At 34.1% G+C, this 19,850-nt stretch overlaps 1 protein-coding gene across 1 annotated transcript in view; it reads right to left on the bottom strand.

Moving 5' to 3' along the window:
* Positions 1-19,649, bottom strand: part of LOC122808262 — a 116,569-nt gene extending 96,920 nt beyond the window's left edge. Inside the window, exon 1 of the mRNA XM_044079225.1 lies at positions 19,454-19,649. Coding sequence (XP_043935160.1) covers positions 19,454-19,649 — 196 coding nt within the window. The remainder of the gene's footprint in view (positions 1-19,453) is intronic.
* Between the last annotated feature and the right edge of the window lie 201 nt (positions 19,650-19,850).

Below are 19,850 nucleotides of genomic sequence, written 5' to 3'. Positions count from 1 at the left end.
GGGCTCAATATATAGGTTGAATAGGAAAGGTGATAGGGGGCATCCTTGTCTAATCCCATTGTTAATATTTATTTTTTTGGAGCTAAGTTTATTAATTTGTAGAGTGGTATATGCTCTGTTGTGTAAAGTGTTTATATAGTGAATAAACTGTGTAGGAAAGTTAAATTTTTGCAGAATCAAGGTCAGAAATGACTTATTGATTCTATCAAATGCTTTAGAAGTGTCTATAGCTAAGGTGTAGATAGATGTTTGTTTCTTTAGGGATAAAGATATCATTGCTTCAAGAGTTAGAGTTTGATCAACTGTTTGTCTCTGATTGATAAACCCGGATTGTTCTGGGGAAATAATTTGTGTAATTATAGTCTTAGTTCTATTAGCCAAAATTGCTGCCATAATTCTCATATCCAAATTAATAATAGAAATGGGCCTGTAATTATTAGGGTAGGTCGTGTCCTTGTTTGGTTTAGGTATTAATATGGTTCTGGATGCATTTAGGTGCGGGTCAGAGATACCCTCTTGTATTATGTGATTATATAGGTGATGTAGTATGATCGACATCTTAGAACTAAAGCATTTGTAGAACTCGGCTGAGAAACCATCAGGACCCGGCGCCTTATTATTTTTGAGGTTATTAATTATAGTTTTGATGTCCACTTGTGTAAGTTCAGCTGATAGAGAAGTTTGTTGTTGTACCTCTAGCCTGGGGAAGTTTAGTTCATTAATAAATAAAAGTAGTTCCTGTTCATTGAATGTTTTGGGGGTATGGTTGTACACTTCTTCATATATTCTCTCGAAGACCTTAACTATATCTTGTGAGTTAGAGTAACTGTTTTGCTGAAAAATAAGTTCCGAGATATGTGGATTAGGTTTATGTTGATTCAACAGTCTTGCCAAGAATCTAGACGGCAGTTGGGCCCACTGTGAGTAATTGGCTAGGTTTTTTATTTCTTGAAATGATAGGTTTTCTGCTTGTAGTGCTAGTAACTTAGCTTGAAGTTGATTAATGGAGTTCTCTACCTCCACGGAATAAGACTGCTGCAGCCTAAGCTCAAGTTTAGATATTTCATCCTTAATACTTTTTTCTTTGGTGAAAATATTTTTCTTATAGAAAGCGTATTTATTGATTAACATCCCTCTAATTAATACCTTGGTGGTAGCCCAAGTTATATCGAATGGAAAGGTGTTATCTACAATAGCTAAAATGCATTGGTCCAGTAAGAAGTCAATTTCTTTTCTAATATCTTATTTTTCTAATAAGTTAGGGTTCAAGTGCCAGAGTCTATTATTGTTATGTTGTGAGTTGCAATGTGCCCAATCTATTGTAAGGGTGATTTTCGAGTGATCCGATAGAGATCTGGGTTCTGAGTCTAGTGAAAGTTTAAATTGTAATAGGGTGTCCGAGACTAAGAAGAAATCCAGTCTGGACCAAGTTTTATGACACTGTGAAAAGAAGTTAAAACCTTTACTATTTGTGTGAGGGACGGTAATGAGGTGTGGGTCACTAAGTCTAAAATCATTTTTGATTTCAAAAAGGGCAGTATTGGCCTGTGAGTTGAATTTAGTTTTTTTGTTTGTTCTATCTATATTTGGGTCTTGAATAGAGTTCCAGTCCCCCCCTAGGATGTAGTAGTGTTCTGGGAAGGAGTTTATTAAGTTATAGATGCCCATAATAAATTTGTGTTGAGAGGAGCAAGGGGCATATACATTTACTATCAAGATTGGTTTGTCTACTTTGTCAATTTTGGTTATAAAATAACACCATCTGCCTTCTGGGTCTGAATCTTGTCTTAAAATATTGTATTGGAACGAATTTTTAATAATGATGGCAACTCCTGCTTTATTGGTGTTATTACCAGCTGCTATAATGGATTCGATCCATTTTTTATTTGCCGTGTGAACCCACTGCTCCTTTAGTAGGTGTGTTTCTTATATCATTATAAAGTCTAGATTGGATTTATAGACAAGATGCATGAAAAGTTTTTTCTTATTATCTGTTTGTAAACCTTTAACATTCCATGAGGCTAACTTCAACATCTTTTCTTTAGAACTTGAATACAAAATCGGAAGCTATGTACTGTACTGTTAAATAACCGTATCACTGCAGGACCCCGAACACATACATACATTATTAGATATAGATGAGAAACTCTTCCAGCTTTATCCCAGTGCCTAACCACTACCTCTGTCCCCCTGGAAGAGATTGGGATACCAGTTCTTATTAGAAGCACAATTGTTAGATAGAGACTATAGAAATTCTTTTTAGGGTTTAACCATGGGGTATCCCTATTCATCCAGTATCCCAGTTCGTTAAACCAATTCCAGCAGAGCATAGAAACCTATTCTATCCCTAGTACCGTAGCTTGAAACATCATGCAGAGCACACATTGAAAGTAAAGTGAGAAAATTGCTAAGTTAACTATATATTTACATTCATGTAGAAAGCATTATATCCTGTATTTTGATGAGCCCTTAATTTATCTAGAACTCCTCTCTTGGACTCTGTATTCATACAGGGTTTGAACAATGCAAAAGTATTTTGAAACAAGATATTTTCATCAAAACTGCACAAATAACATTTTTTTTCTTTTTTTCTTTTCCTTCCCCTTCTTTTTTATGGCTTGTACTACAGATAAAACTGAGCGTCCATCTGGTTGTGACCATAATCCACAAGTTGCTCTCTTAATGTCTATGTAAAAAAAAAAAAAAAAAAAAAACGCCTCTGTTTTTTAAGCTGAATAAACAGAGACTAATATGCAACCAGACATAAGATCCACCTATATTATGCATTTCCACTGTTTGCCCTTTAAACAGTACAACGTTAAATGTATTAAGCCCTTAGATTTCTTCAGCATCCTATCCTATTTTACAGTCACCATGTAGTTTTTAAAGTACCTTTGTATAGTGAGATATCCAGTATTTTGTCCATATTAGTGTGTGCCTGCTTCCTCCATGAAGTTTTGCTGTATCCTCGGGTTGCTTGAGTTGTTTTTACTCTTCACTTTCATTTTTATTCTCCTTCGGTGCATGATTGTGTAGAGTTGGGCTCTGTAGCTTTAAGGAAGCATTGAACCTTGGGAATTCAGCCTTCACACAAGGTTAATGTTGACAACCTAGCCTGATGGGAGCTGGAGCTTCTATTTTAGACCGACGACTATGTGAAGATCATACCCAGGAACCAGCACTTGATTTCGGATACAAAAAGCAGGGCCCCTCGGTTGGAAATCATCAGAGGAGAAAGAAGCTTAGCAGAAGCGCGTTATACAAAGCAGGTAATCTAGATTATGTGGAAGGATCTTCTTTTCTTTTTGCTTGTGGCAGTGAGAGCATAACTAGCGTTTATTGGGTTTTAAAACGCGTTTTTTCCTGGGTTTGTTTTAAATACTTTAAAAAACGTCGTAGCTGCTTCTTCCTTGTTGTTGCATGAGTATCTGTGGTCTTGCATTGTAAAGGTAAGTGTGTTGGGGAACTTCATTTGGAATCTGATTTGTTTTGTTATGAGTAAAGGGCAAGCTTTTGTCTCTCTAGTTTAATTTGATATGGTAGATCTTGAGCAATGGTAATGCTCATGCCATTCCAAACCACAGATTTTTTTGTTTTGGCAGCAAGTAATATTTTGTTAACATGAAGAAAGCTAAGGATCTTGGCATATACAATTCTTGGTCTAGTTACAACTGGTGATGGTCTAAGAGCCCTATGTGCTCTCTCAATAGTGATTTGGTTAGCTTCTAAATCATTTCCTAGGAATAGGGTAAAGATTTCTGACAGTGTGTTCAGCAGCTTATTTTGATCTGCATTTTCAGGGATGCCCCTTATAATTAAGTTGTTCCGTCTAGATCTGGCTTCGAGATCCAGGATTTTTGCTTGTATTTCCTGAATATCATTTTTGTTGGTATTTGACTCCTTTTGGATGCTTTCTATTTGAATGTCGTGATCCATTATTTTAGATTCTATTTTGTCCAGTCTTGTAAGTATTTTATATGTAGATGAGTCAATTGCGTTCATTTGAGTTGATAGGTTTTGTATAGCTTCCTGAATGGGTTGCAAAGCTACTTTCAAGTCTTCTAGGTTGGAGTTTTCTGACTTGTTTTTATTTGAGTTTGCATTTTTACTAGATTCCACAGCTTTGCTAGTTCTGGCTCTTTTAGATGTTGTATCCTTTTCAGGTGAGTTTATTGTAGTAAATTTTGATTTAGTAGTCTGGCTTTCCATAGATTCCTGATCATTAGGCATTTTGTTTGATCAGACTTACTGTATTTGGTAGAAGTTCTTCTGTGTTGTAATTTAGGATTACCTTGGCCTAGCAGTATTGTGCACAAAGTTCACATGTGGCAGAGACCCTTACAGCTATCTGCAGAAATCCTGTCTTTTTACCGAGGATCCAGATTTATTTCTTATTCCAGTTCATACCGTAAGTTGCTCCTATGCCTGTACAATGTATTTGGTGATATAGAGAATTTTATCTCCCTTATATTTTATGTAAAATGTTTGGGTAAGGTGCTCTACTGGGTTTCAGCTCTCTCTATAGGACGTCAGCCATCTTGCTCTCTCACCAAGACATAATTCTACCATATAAATAGGCCTTTAGGTAATCCCAGACAAAAAAATTCAGAAATATTATCTGTGTAAATAATTTCTACAAAAGTCTGTATTTCTTTCATAAAAAAAATTAGTTATATAAGCATGCATACTTCTAATAGTTATATTATTCCCAGTTTTTAATGTCAGCTCAAACGTTATTGCATTATGGTCTGAAAGTAAACGTGAAACTACTTTAACCTTATCTAATCTATCTTGTTACTCATTAGAAATATATACTTTATCAGTTCTTGCTTGAGTTCCATGTCTGTTTGAATAATTAGTGAAAAAAGTGAATATGTGTCTGAAAAATTGCTTATAACTGTAATATGAAATATGTCAATAAACTTCATTAACTCTTTTGCTGAGACCAAGATTTTCCTCTTTCTTGTGGAATTAGTATTGTTAACTTTTACTATGCAATGAAAATCCCCTGCCAGTATGGTACTACATTTTGAAATTTTAACTGTTTTGTTCAATTGATTCTTAACAGTACTAATTCCTATTCCTGAAAACCAATATAAATTAATGAGGTTATATATTCTTATTTTAATTTCTATAGTTACCGAACAGAACATTACTTTCTCATCATTATAGGATCCAATAGTCTTAGGCATAAGCTGAGTATTTTTCCATAGAATAGCTACCCCTCTCTTTTCCTGGGTATAATGACAACTTACTAACACAGGGTATGTCTTTGTATTAACTCTATCTAAATCTGTCTGTAATAAATGTGCCTCCTGTAGAAATATAAGCTGTGAATTAAATAATTTTATACATCTATTTAGACTGTCTCTTACAACCATTGTTTAAGTCATTGATGTTAATAGAAATACATTTACGAGTTGAAATGTGGAAGGTTTAACACAATTATTTGACATGATTTCATAATTTCAAAATTATAATACAATGTTGTACCACTTTTGAAGTCAGGGAATGAATACTGGAACTCATATAACTGTATAACTAATATCAGTAGTAGACTCCCAAAAAGTATAAAACATTTCCAATATCGTTAGACATATATGCTTAAAAGCCCTCAAATCCCTCATGGAGTCTAAAACTCCAAGTTTGGATATACAAACTATTAAGATAAAGTTATATGTCAAGATATCAAAATAACATACCAGTCATTATTTTCAAATTTCCATTTTTTTATCAATCTTAGAAATGGTTTTGAAACGTTTAGTATCTGCAATATTTTCTATAGACATTTTAATGAATATATATCAATATATTCAAAGCAGAGACTCTACTTCCTTAACTCTATCATGTTCTGTTTATTATTATTTGTTTTTATAAATAGGTTCATAGGTTAGTACTAGGCTAACTGCCCTCATGGGCCATTTTAAGCCTAGCCAATTATCCCATGTGACACTCAAACCCTGCACCTTGTGTTTCTTAGGTAAGCACCTTAACCATTACTCCAACCTCCCACCCCTTCTTTATATGTAGACTATACATATGAATGCACTTATATTTACTATCTAATAAACTGTGCCTCCATTTACACTAATCTGGTAATGTTGGAATGGGAACACAGGTATGTATTTAATTGTCTATATAGTAGCAATATACATCTTTACATGAGATTTTTGGACAATATATTTGTTCTATGGGAAGGGGGCAAAGAGACTGTAGATTCCTTTATGCAATATTTAAATGATTGTACTACCTTTTTCAAATTTAAACACATGTGGGATAAATTTAGTATAAACTATCTTGACACTACTATTTTTCAGACCAAAGAAGGGTTTAAGTCCAGAATTTTTAGAAAAAGTACATGGTGTAATAGTTTTTTGCATTACACTAGTAATCATCCTATGTTTCAGAAAAAAAGTATTGTAAAACGACAAGCAGTACGTATCGCAAGAATGACCTCAGACAAAGCAGATTTAGCTGGGGAACTCTAGTTTCTTGGTGAGAAGTTTATGGAGAGGGGTACCCAAGAGAGATGGTTCAGGAGGTATTATATGAAATATATAGAGGGTGGGGTACTAGATACAAGGCTTTATTAGGAAAACCTTTGGATGATTTTGTTAAAGTAAGAGAAAATAAGTTTCAAAGGGCATGTATAACTGAGTTTAATGCCTTTACAGGAATTTTTACTACCATTGTAAAGACTAATTGGAGTATGCTTAAAACAAATAAAGAGTTGTATGAAGTAGTGAGGCATGAACCTAAATTCTCCTTTAGAACTGGAAAGAATTTTAAAAGAGTATTTGAACAACTGGACATGTCTAAATGCTTAATAAAAAAGGCAACTAGTTCATGTGGCAACTGCAGGCAATGCTCACATATTATTAAGGAAGACAGTGTATGTCTGCAAAATGGTTTGAATAGTAGAGTGTGGTTTTGTAAAGGTAACTGTAACACAAAAATGATAGTGTACTTGGCTATTTGTGAAAAGTGTCCTGCATTCTATATAGGAAAGACAGAGAGGGCTCTTAAGGATAGAATGTATGAACATTTTCATGATATTAGGATTAAGAAGGAGACTAGTGCACTGTTTAAACACTCCATTGACTGTTCTTCCTTTAGTTGTTTGAAATTCGGGATTATAGATGTGGTGAAAATAAATCCCAGAGGGGGGATGTTAAAAAGTTATTGTTAAATAGGGAATTGAAGTGGCAGCTTAGGCTAAAGTCTAACATTTTTCTGGGTTTAAATGAATATATTACTATTAAGCCGGGTTTAATGGCTAAAGCGGTACAAATTTAAATATGTATATATTATTTATTTATTTTTATATTAATCTTGGTAACATCAAGTTATGAAGGAACAATTTTAAAAGTTTCAGGATTTATTTACAGTTTATGCAAGTGTCACTTTATTCATTTTGTATATGGTTTTATGTGTCTTTAAATTTTAATTGAAACTAATTGAAATGGGTATAAATAAAATGTAATGTAACTTTCAGGCATCTGATGAAGTCTTGTACACAAGATGAAAGCGCTTATCCTGCCTGTTCATTAAAATTATTTGCTACCATCTGTGGGTTTGGACCTCTGCTTCATGTATTTGCTGAGTTATCTAATAAACTAAGTCAAAATATTTCTTGCAGTGTCGAAGTCTACATTCAATAGAGTAAAGTTTAATGTAGCATGCAAACTCAAATCATTTAACATCTAGCTCATTATTGTCATGTATATTGTAAAGCTAATAACTAAAGGTACCATAAACAACTCATATTTAAACTTTGAAATACCAGGAAAACATTCAGAGTTTCAGATGCAATCTTACATTAAACTGCATTTTAAGCATAGCTGTTCAAAATGTAACCTGATGTTCAGTTAATCTGTTCTTTAGATAAGTTTGTCCATTAGAGAAATGAGAAAATGAAAATAATTGTAAACATATATAAAAATGAGCATATGTTTATTCTGCTACTTGAATTAGTTATTATTTAATAAGTCTGTTAGGTAACAACAAAAGTTTGTAATACTTATTTTTCTTCTAAGAATACCGGACACATTTCTAAGATCTTATGAATAAAACATGAGCTCCATCCTTAGTGTTTTGATTAACAGCTAAGCTCTTTAGCTTACTCAGGATGCGACAGAAAGCTTTGTTTTCTCGAGACCACAGTGGAAAGCCATACCCAGAAGAATAGCTCACAACAGAAAATTTTAAAAAAAAAACAGTTTCAAGTAACACTTGAGCCAAGCATATTGCAGTTGTCCTTCGGCACTCAATATGTTCTCTTAAAAATAAAACTGCTAAACCACAACAACCTCTTCTCTGTCCCACTGTAAAATGCACAGAGTCCCACATGCTTTGGCAACCAGGAAGAAGAAGATAAAGAAATCACTTCCCTGCTGCAACTGACTCAAAACCAACACCCACACATTTCCTAAGAGAGCACAGCAAGACATGTCAGACCAGCCAAAACATCAAATAAAAAAATGATTCCCTAAATAAACGATCTTCCCCAACAGCATCCATACAATTGCCGCAAACAAAATACCAGCACACCAGCTATCTTCAACTACCAGTCACAAGTACATAGCCAGCCCATCACACAAAACTGACGATCCTCAAAGCATCCCCTCTTCACACCACAAACTTATCCCAGCAGCGGCCAGCATCAACACAGGTATGATGACCTAGACCCAAGCAACTCACAAAGGACAGAAGGCATAAGTAAAAGAGAAATTAAAGAGAACAATATAACCACACTATGTGCTGACTACTCCACTTCCCATATTGATATAAACAGTGAGTCAGCATCATCAGTAAACCATTCAACTTTTCAGTTCAATAATAGAAATATGATTAGATTATGCTACCACAGTAAAACTAGATATGTGTGTTTTAAATAAAAATCTTGCAGATGAAACGTATATCAACAAGATAAAGTATGAGATTGGATGTTTACTATTCCCCAATGCATTTGTTTACTAAAATCAAAGGCAAGTAATTCTAAGTCAGATGTAATGAAGAAAGAAGACTCAGACTTTAAATATTTATTTATAAATAAAGCTGTTAAAGAAAAAAATATTTTATTGGTGTTTTACTAACAGTATGGACTTTTCAATTATCATTTTTAAATAATAGAATGTTATTATAGATGTAAATGATTCTATGCTATGTATAGGTAGAAAGAATATTAAGAAAGTTAAGGTTAAATTATTATAGGGACTCTCTGTGTTCTTCCTACCTCAAGTAACACAGTTGAATGCAACTTATTCATGTTATTAGAACAAAGATTAAACGAAGAATAGACTACTATTATTATGCTTTGTAAAAATTAAGTGCTGTTCAATTATTTGTCTCTTAACTTCTTCTTCTCATTAATCTTCCAGTCTGCTTTTTCAGCTTGAATCTCTAAGGAAACACTATTGTAGTCCACATCTTCCACTTGCTTTAAAATGCTTTTTTTTCTGAAGATATGTTAAAGCAGCATCCGGGTCTTCAAATAATGTGACACCATTAGGTGGGAATTCCTTCAGATTTGCAGGGAACAGTAGGTGAACTTTAATTTGTTCTTTCTTAAGTTCTCTAACTAAAGCAGAAAACATTTTCTTTTTGAGATGACAGCTGCAGAATAATCATTATCAAAATAAAGTGTTTTGTTTTGTTGTCTGTTTTGAGTGGAGATTATGCCTAGGCAGTTTTTAGGATTAATTCCTTATCATGAGAAGAAAAAAAAAATCTCACTATTGTAGATCTTGGAAATTAGTTATTTTTTGTAGAAGATGTAGAGTCAAACACCTATGTGGCCTCTCATTTCTAAATGACATTGCTTCAGGTATGTTTAGTATCTTCAGTAGCCAAGATGTTAGAAAGCTTATATGTTAGTCCCTTCTATTTTTTTTCTGGTAAACCAAAAATACAGATATTATTTCTGAGGGACCTATTCTGTATATCATCAATTTTCCTCAGCAAAAGAGTATTCTATTTTAATTAAAATTCAGTGTTATTTTCATCTTCATTTTGTCTCTCTTCCATGTCATTTAGGGAGTCCTCAATGTATTTGTGACTTCTGTTGTTGAATAGCTTCCTGGATTTGATCCATTTGTTTTGAGCATTGTTCTTTGAAATTATCTAATTTAGTGTCCATTTTATCCATCTTCAAGAATTGTTTCTGGGTATTTGTGAGAACTGGCTGTAGTCATTTTTTAAAGGATGAGTCCTGCACAGTTGTCTTTGAATGACTCATTTCCAGACTGGATATATTAAAGATTCTCTAGATACAATTTTGACAGGAATATATTTGATAACCAAAAAAAAATTCATCAGTGAAAATAACTGTTTATAAAACTTTAGGATTATTTAGAAGATTTATTTCCTGTCATAAATATAAAAAGTAACAGAGCAAAGGAGTTCTGCTGCTCCTCAGGCAACATCCTAGCCATGCTCCATCAGTTCCTGCCAATCCTGTAGTTATTTGCAACATTCTATCATATTCTTAAAGGGAGCATTTCCCTCTTCCAAGGTATCCTATTTAATATTTAGCAAGCCCTGAGGACGTCTACCATATAATAGTTCAAATTATGTACTTCCTTTACAGCAGAACAAAGGTATGGAAGCAACTGGTTACAATTTTTCCATCCTGTTCTTTGGCTTATCAAATCACAGGTTTCAACATTTTATTAAAGTGTTCCACTTCTCAACTGCTTCACCTTAAAGAATCAAATTCATGTATTGCTTTGTATACGATGAGCATGAGCTCTCCAACTAAGGTCCTGTCATTGGAGCAGTGATATGGTCTCTTTCTCCCTACTTGCAATGTCAATGAACTGGGCTGCTGGGTCATCTGGGCTCTACTCTGGGCCTTATCCCTGTATGTCACTGGTGGGGAATGTAAAATGATACTTTTAACTTTTTGGAAAACATAGTATAAACTTTGTTCTTTTATCAGCATTTGTTTCATTTAATAATAAAACAAGAATTAATAGCATGGACTGTCCTCATTGTATACTATTTATTGCACTTCTTAACTGTACGTACTACCAAAAGTACTGCTGATGTGCACAGAAAGATATGTGTATATCAGTCAGCCTCATGTTATAGGGGGTTCAGTCAGTGAACAAAGTACTGGTGGAGCTGGCTGTTGAGGATAAATGGGAGTTGCTGGTGCTTGTAACCCATAGAGAGGGATAAAGACAGCCCATTGCATTAAAGTCTGATATGTGACATATATACTGATTATACATTTTATGGTGTAAAGGGCTAAGTGTGAGCAATGACCAAACAGTGTGTATGCTGTAGCAATCTGACAGACATATGAGTAAAAATGCACATGAATAACAATGGTCTATCAGGTTGCTGGGGGTGTAGCTTGTAGTCTTAATTGCCACCACAACTCCTTGATTTTCATTTGTGTCTTGGTCATCTTTCTTAATATCTTTAGGGACATGATGCAATACAAAAAACATTTGTAGTTAATACAGTGGGATAACTTCAGATTGCAAATTCAGATGTTTTACTTTCAGACCAAGAATACTGTCCACCTTCATTTGAAAATCCTGCATCATTTCTTCTTCATCAGACTGCAACCATACAACAGCAAGAAGGGTCTGATATAAACTTCCCATTGTTTTAAAGTGTCAGGTATCATATATTTTTGTACCCCTTCCAGGTTTTGTATAGCTTTTCCTATAGCATTTTGTTTTTCAGTTACATTATTCAAATTTCAAGGTATTTAAGGTGTTTCAGCAACACACAGCACACATTCTGCTGCACAGCTGCCTTAATTCAGAGATACTTAATTGCTCATTAACAAGTTGCTTGGTTTCATCACTTACCTGCTCTGTAGTCCCGCTTTGTCACAACTCAGTATTGGTCTAGTTATTCAGTACAAGCTCTGCCTTGTATTACACATAGAAAAGCATCTGTTTTGAGTACCAAATGTCCACAAAACCAGCTTTATTTGAACAGTTTATCGGAAGTCGCTGGTTCAGTCCTTTCTTTAATGCACAAAACTTTAAAAGAAGCAACTTGATACAGATTGTATATAGAAAAAAACACCATACAGCTCACAGTAGTTTTATTGCATTTTCAGCAGACGCCACATTTAAGGCAGAGATCAATATTTAACTTGGAATAAAAACACAAGGCTAGCCAATACATCAGATTCACACATTTTCCCATAGAAAAACATTCTTTTTTTATTTCCACCAAGGCTTTTTAGCGCAGATGCAAGTACACTATTTCTGTTTTAAGTGCCAAGCCATACCTACCTGTTATGGTGCATGGGCAGGTCTCTATCTAGTACCCCCCTCAACTCTAAGTTGAGAGTCAAAACATTTTATATATACATATACTTATATATATATATATATATATATATATATATATATATATATATATATATATATATATATTCTGGTCTGAGCTGAGGAGCTGAAAAATGTCTTCTGATCCAAACTGAGGGGAAAAAAGTCTTCTGCTTTGTAAACTATAACAATTTACTTGGTACAAATGCAACTAGCTTGTTACAGCCTAGATAACACACACATACCACTGGAGGGCTTCAGGTGTGACCACATCTGATAGGCATCTGCCAGTCATGAACCTTGGTACAATGTAGTTAGAACAGCTTCTTTCTTTAGTCTGTCTTAGCTATGCCACTGTTCAACTGCTTTATACATGGATACCACACATTTTTTTCTTTTTCATGCATTACTTCATAATTCTGTACCATGCCACTAATATCTTTAACAACTGTGCAACAACTTTTGTATTGAGAGACCTTCAAATGACTTCTTGCACAAAACTCATTAGTGGGAAGCAACTTTACACAGATCAGAAAGAAGCAATATCTGTTATATAATAAGCTTTTTTACAGAGCTACCATCTGTGGCCATGTTATAATTGTTTAAAACTGAGCTTCCTCATTTTAGTATACGGTTTTACATGTAGATATTACTACATTTACTCCCAAAATCACTTTAGCATTTTATTACAGCACCCTTCTTTGAACATATTTTGTTGAAACAAATGGCATAATTGGAAATGGGATACTAATTATCCATACTAGGCATCTCAAGGAAGGGTTTTTTAATAAAAGATACTATGATGGCCTCTTTTAATAAAGGTGGACCAAATATCTGTGAACATTACTAGGCTGAGTTCGCATGTAGGCAAGAGATAGCCAAGAAGGTCCAGGAGCCAGTCTAGTCATAGTAGAAGGAAAAGCAGGGGCCATATCTTTGCATTCCTAATACCCAGTATGGTTAAACCTAATCAGAACAGATAAGAGGACTCCATAGAAGGCCATCACCTCATTTATCTGGAATTATCTAGATAGTCTCAAGACTTTTATGGGCAATATCATAAGTGGTAGCATCATATCCTGAGACAGAACATGCTTTTTTGGTTCGCCAACCTGCCTGGTTGAATAGTCTAATGACCATCCAAAAGAATGTCACTGGTCAAGCTGAAGCCATAGAAAATTAAGCCAACAAAACGTATGTGAGATTTCTGATAGATATGTTGAATAATTGCCATTCAATGTAAAATTACCCTCAAGAAGATTCATACACCTTTATATTTATTACAGTTTCCATTCAAGATGTCTGAGATTTTTAGATACTCTATACTTTGCATCACCAGGTACACTGGTCTGTAGACTATTACCCTGTATACACAGGTATGAGCATTCCTATATGCACTTCATCCTGCAGCCTATTCAGTATTACTGCCTAATGAAGAGTTACCTCAAACTCAGCAATACGGTGGAGGAATGCATTCTTGTTGCTCTCATCCCCTTTCTCAACAAAATTCCAATCGAAAAAAAGTCAGAACTGAAGGACAGGAGCAATGGTACCCTTGTAAAACAGAGAACAGGAAAAGCAATGAAATTTCACACCTATTACATACAACAGTGTCAGGAAAAGTGCTATAGAGAATGATAAGGGAGTGCCTAATTATTTTTCAGAAAGACAGATATCTGTAGGATATCAATCAACATTCATTCATGACTAGAAGTTGTTAGTCAAAACTGATCCAATTTTAGAATTGAAATACAAGACAATTTGACAGGGATCTGATGTTAGATGTGCCTTGTCTGCACTTTAGCATTCCTACACAGCAGCTGTGAGGAAGACTGGAGGGGGTGGGATAAAATAAAGACCAAGGAATTAGCTTACTGTAAGTTGAAATGGTTGTATATGGAAAGCTGTGCTAAGAGGGACAATGTCAGGAAAAAATGAAATTAACTAGCAAAGTATGTGTGTATTATTTCCAGGTCTAGTTCTCTGTAATGTGTTTGTGTGGGATGTAGCTAAGGAAACCAGAACAGAATCACCCTCTTTAGTAACTACATAAAGGTAAGTGCACTGTGCAGCAGTGCAGAGAGGAGTGAGGATGGTCTAAAGAAAGACAGGGTATGGCTAATCAGTTCATTCAAAAGGTAACAGCTGATGTTCAGTGCTGTCAGATATGCAAAATACTTCATCTGAAACATAGAAACCCTGCAGTGAAACATCATCTTGTGGTAGATTAACAAATGGCAGCAGAGTAAGAAAAGGATCTGTTAGTGTTAATTGACATACAGTTGAGCACCAGAGTATGAGGACAATGGCAACATACATTAAGAAATAATTCTCTGTCTCAACTAGTCCATGGTCAGATCACAAAATTGGATGTTTTGTGCAGCTCTGGAGGATGTATGATGAAAGGGAAAATAGGTTGCTGGAATGAGGTGAGAAGAAAGGCACCAGAAAGGTGCACAGGAAGGAGAATGAAGGTTAGAATCAAACAGTAAGGAAGTTAAATCTTTTCTCACTAAGAAACTGAAAGGGATGGGGGGCATGATATGGGGTGCACATCACTATTTATAGAGATGCGAAATTATCACCCTAAGCCAAAAAAATTAGAAGGAGGAGGCACAATCAGTTTGTTGGAAAGAGGTACCGTTTTGATTCACAAACATAGTTCTTTGTTGAGAGTGTATGGACATTAGAATAAACTTCCAGAATGGGTTATGGAAAAATAATCCATGCAAGCATTCATGAATGTACTAGATATGTAAAACAGCAGTGCTGTGGAAGTGGGATAGAGAGGAAGCAGAAATTTACTTAATGGGCAAACCAGATAGACATATTATCTTCTTCTGTGATTAGTTAAATGGAATTTAATGTAATATAATACAGTGTAATGTAATTTAATAACACTCTGTCCTGTCTTCTCAGTTACCTTCTGTCAGTTGTGTCACTGATTATGTCAAATTCACAACCTGGTTAATACATTCTCAATTCTTTCAGATTTGTTATAGTGCAATAAATTCTTTATTTGCTATTATCTGAGTTTTCATGCTTTTTCATCAGCTCCTTATCTGTTTCCTTTCAGGCTTGGGGAAAAGTAACTTATATACAATATAATATTTTGTTATTACAACTGCACTCTAAACTGGCTTCTGTATATACGGCCAAAAATTGGTCTGTACCAGTTTCCAGTAAATAGCTTGCTCTAAATCACCATTAAGTTATTCTTATAATAATGTTTTGACAACCATATTATTAAAGATTATGGTCTCGCAATCACAGCCAATGGTTCCAAGATAAATCTGACATCCCTCTTTACAACAATTGACAATATCTGTAGATTCTTCTCCCTGGCTCCAAAACATAACATTACCTCAATGTCCTATACAAGGTGAAATGGCCTCCAATTAAAAAAAGTTCACTCTGCTCCTAGCTTCCCTCACTTGTAATCTATAAACCAACAGACCACCCCCTTTTTGTCAGCAGAGTAACTGTAGGATACATTACCTATGATCTAAGATTAAATTTCCACAAAACACGCTATTTACTTACCCATAGGAAAAGACTTCATGGTATCGACCGATTTTTCTCAACTCTGACCACCTAATGGAAATCCCTCCCACTAAAAATACAAACACTCCCTCTCTGTCAAGCCTTCAGCACTCTACTTAAAAAATATTTGAATCATGAAGCCTCCTGCAAGTGCTAAACAAAAGGCAGTGTATCTTAAGCACCCCCTCCCACTAGCACTAGCTTTCTTCATTCATAGTCTGCTGTTCTACCCATCAAATCCCCCACTACTTTCCTCTTTTCTCATCCTTTCCACATTCCTTTCCCCCCATATTAACTTTCACTGACTTTTACTTGAGCTCTAATGAATGCCTGCTATAGATGTTGCATATTGAGCTAGGTATATAACTTGTACAGTTTAAATTATTATAGTTTTTTTTAGTTGCAGTGCTGATGATTGCAAAACATTTTTCACCATTCATCACTATGCATGCATCCATTTGAAATGGTCAACTTTATTGCCTTCTGTCTATTATATTCTTCTGGCCTGAGCCTGAAAATGGTCCTCTGGATCAGTGTTCTGCCCCTAGTTAACAGATGAACATAAATAACTGATCATGACTCCCTTTGAGTCTTAAAAAAACAAGTTGAAAATCTGCAACATTTGCTTAGATATAATTTATGATCTCAGTAAAGTTTTAGTTGATTGGCTTATGAATAATGTTTAAACTAGATGGTAGTTTTCCATTACTCAGATTATGCAAAATACAAAATCCCAGCTCAGCTGTAACACAGCAGTAAGAGGGTAGATAAGCTTTACAGTTACTTGCTAGCATAACTGATAAAGCCGGTTTCAGAGACTTTATGTTTGTGAATTATTAAACCTGGAATTACTTTATAATTTAGCTGGAACTAGAATTATCTACCCTAGTTGCTGTGATAAAGATAAAAACTTATTTATTTAGAAAAGTCTTTGAAGGAACATAGAGAAGTAGAATATATTATTATTATTATTATTATTAGTATTATTATTATCATTATTATTATTATCAAACATCAGAGTTTTTGTTTCATTATATAGTTTTGTAACCTACACTGAACATTTTTAGAAAGGTACAACATTAATAAATAAAAAAAGCAATTTAAAACATAGCATCATCATTAATTTAAGTATAAAATAAGAGCCTGCTTCAATTTAATTTGTGACTCTAAGTCACTTGGATTATTATTTGACGTTTAATTTAAAATATGTTAGAAACATTGCAGCTCACATTTGATACTTTTCCCATTGTCTCAAACTATTTTTCATGAAAAAAGAAAACAGCCAGTGCAAGTGCCCACTTTCACTAAGAACAGGTCTTTTGGAATCTCGTCCTCCGGTATAAGCCTATTTATAGACAGGCCTTACACTGAAATAAGTCACTTACACTGACAGCAACTCTTTTGGAATCTGGTCCAATATATTAATAAACAAAACTAGTCAGAATAAAATAGCTGTGTCAGTAATGTTTTTTTGTTTGTTTGTTGAGCTAATAGCAGTCTGTTTTCTATAGCCATACATATTTTTGCTTCAGTGGTGAGTACTTCTGAATACCATGCTACAGCTAAGTATAAGCATCATACTTCCAGACATCTATGCTAATGCATATGTACCCAATTTAACGTCATGCTGTAATTCATATTTTATTTTTCTGCTGCTTATTCAATGGATTCATGTTTTTCATCATAACTGATCTTTGAATAATATGATCATTTAATTTTGGTGTGGTACTTAATAATAGAGAGTATAGCCGAGAAATCCAAGGTTTAGTAAAAGACCTGTGCAGCTAATAGAATATTAATTACTGCAACAAAGGGGGACTAAATCTCCCATATTTCAAACTCTACTATGATATTATTAACATCAATAGACTTCTATTAATAGCAGATAACAATCTTAAGAGGAAAGAATGGTCCCCTTCCTTGATGGAGATCTATCATAAATATATTAAATCTCTCAATTTTAATTCCAAAGCTCTTCCTTTGCTGGATAAAATAAAACTGAAAAAAATTTAAAGTTCATGCTTCCTAAAGGAATAATATACTAATCTTTCAAAACCTAATTAAATCACTGAATTAAACTAATGCTTTTCCTATCCTACAACCTCCACACCTTAATCCAAATCTAAAAATCAATAATTCAATGATAAATCTAAATAATTTCCCCCACTAAAGGAATATAGGATTTTAAGACTTCTATCAAAACAGAGACCAATCTAATGCAAACTTGAGAGTCTCACCTAATCTCCCTAAGAGCTATACTATCAAATTAAGACAAACTAGAGAAGTCTGTTCCAATATACTAATCTACCCTAAACTACATTCTGAAATTAATATCTGCAAAAGTCTTTAGAATCTATTTCTTATTAGGAAGAATATGATATCAAGCATGTACAAAGTATTCAAGTCTATCAGACATCAAAACAGAGCTTTGTTTTCTAAATACTGGTCTGACCTTAAAGCATCGATATCTAATAAAGTAATTACCTGCTCAATAAAAATACCTTTTAAAAGATTTAACTATACCCAATTTATGATACTTCATGCATATATAAAGCCTGTAGCCAAAAATAAATTTAACTTAACGTTCTCACCTTTCTGCCCTTACTGTGACCATCAAAAAGCAGATCTCCTACACATTTTTTGAAGCTGTAAGTGTGCTTATAAACTCCAGTGCTCTATGAGAGATAAACTTCTTAAGATGGGTTATGAAAAATCTACTTTATCATGAGAGTTTGCCATATTACACATAGCCCCGCCTGGAATAACAAAATTTCAAACCCACATTTTAATCACATTGTTTGTATTAGTTAAACTATATATTACATTAAACTGGAAGGACAGAGCCATACTTAGCTGGAAAGGTTTTAAAACAATGGCAATTAAATATTTAACAACCCACAAGTTCTTTATGTCAGATGCTGAAGACTATAAATGACTTATAGAATATTGGAGTATATTTTTTGACCTTATATCAGACTGAATCTGTAATACTTTACAGATATACCTGAGGAATTAGTTAAAATCCCTAGATCTCTTCTTTATATTTACTCCTTTTTTTATCTTACTGAGGTTTATGAGGTTCCTGTTTACACAAATTAATACGTTTTGTAACTTTAACTATAAGTCTTTCTCGAGTTGATATATTACATTTTTTCTTTACTGTTTTCTTCTTCTTATGGCAACTAGCACTATTGTAAATAGTTATCTTTTTATTTCCTTTCTTATGTTGATATAAACTTGCTAGGTGGTACACCTTAATAATATTATTAAGAAAATATAATTGTTTTACTTCAAGTTGATCACTTTGTTAATCTGTGATATATATTTTTTGAGTGTTTTATTGAAAAATTAATAAAGATTATTGCGAAAAAAAGAATAGTAATTAGTGCATAGAGAAAGTTGTAAGTTCGAACTAGTTTTAATATAACTCTGTTAAATGGAAAAGAGTCAGTTACTACAGATAGTTATGTGCAACAAATCCAGTATCACAACAAAATAGTATTTTCATTTTCAACAGCTGATCTCTTTGTAAAAACATGCTTGAAAAGTATTACAAGCATCTGCATAATCTCTGCATAAACGGACTCAGTAAGCATAATAACTGTGGTACTTACCAGGAGTATGAAGCTTCTTGTTTTGTAACACAGAGAGGATTACCAAGATATTGCCAAAAATATCTGTAACTACAGTGAAAATCATCACGCTGGCCTGAAGGATAATAACAGCTGCAGATGGCTGATATGAGGCTGGAATGGTGTAGTTGCTATCCTGCAACACACTTTCACAGCAGCTTGTGTTCCAGCTAGACATAGTGCTGTAGCTACTGGACAGCCTCACCTTTCAGACTGAAAATAATTAAGGAAAACTGTCATCATGTTATTTTGATTTTTGAATGGAATATGGTGAAAAATGTGAGTTCACAGCAAGAGTAATATGTAAGAAGTTTCCCTTTTTATAGAAAGAATTATCAAATTTCAACGGCACTCATTTCTGCAGTTAAGCAAAACTAAG

Source organism: Protopterus annectens, chromosome 8.part0 (assembly GCF_019279795.1).
Source record: "Protopterus annectens isolate FY-2018-M chromosome 8.part0, PAN1.0, whole genome shotgun sequence".
NCBI classification, from domain to species: domain Eukaryota; kingdom Metazoa; phylum Chordata; order Ceratodontiformes; family Protopteridae; genus Protopterus; species Protopterus annectens.
This window is presented reverse-complemented; position numbering and strand designations above follow the sequence as displayed.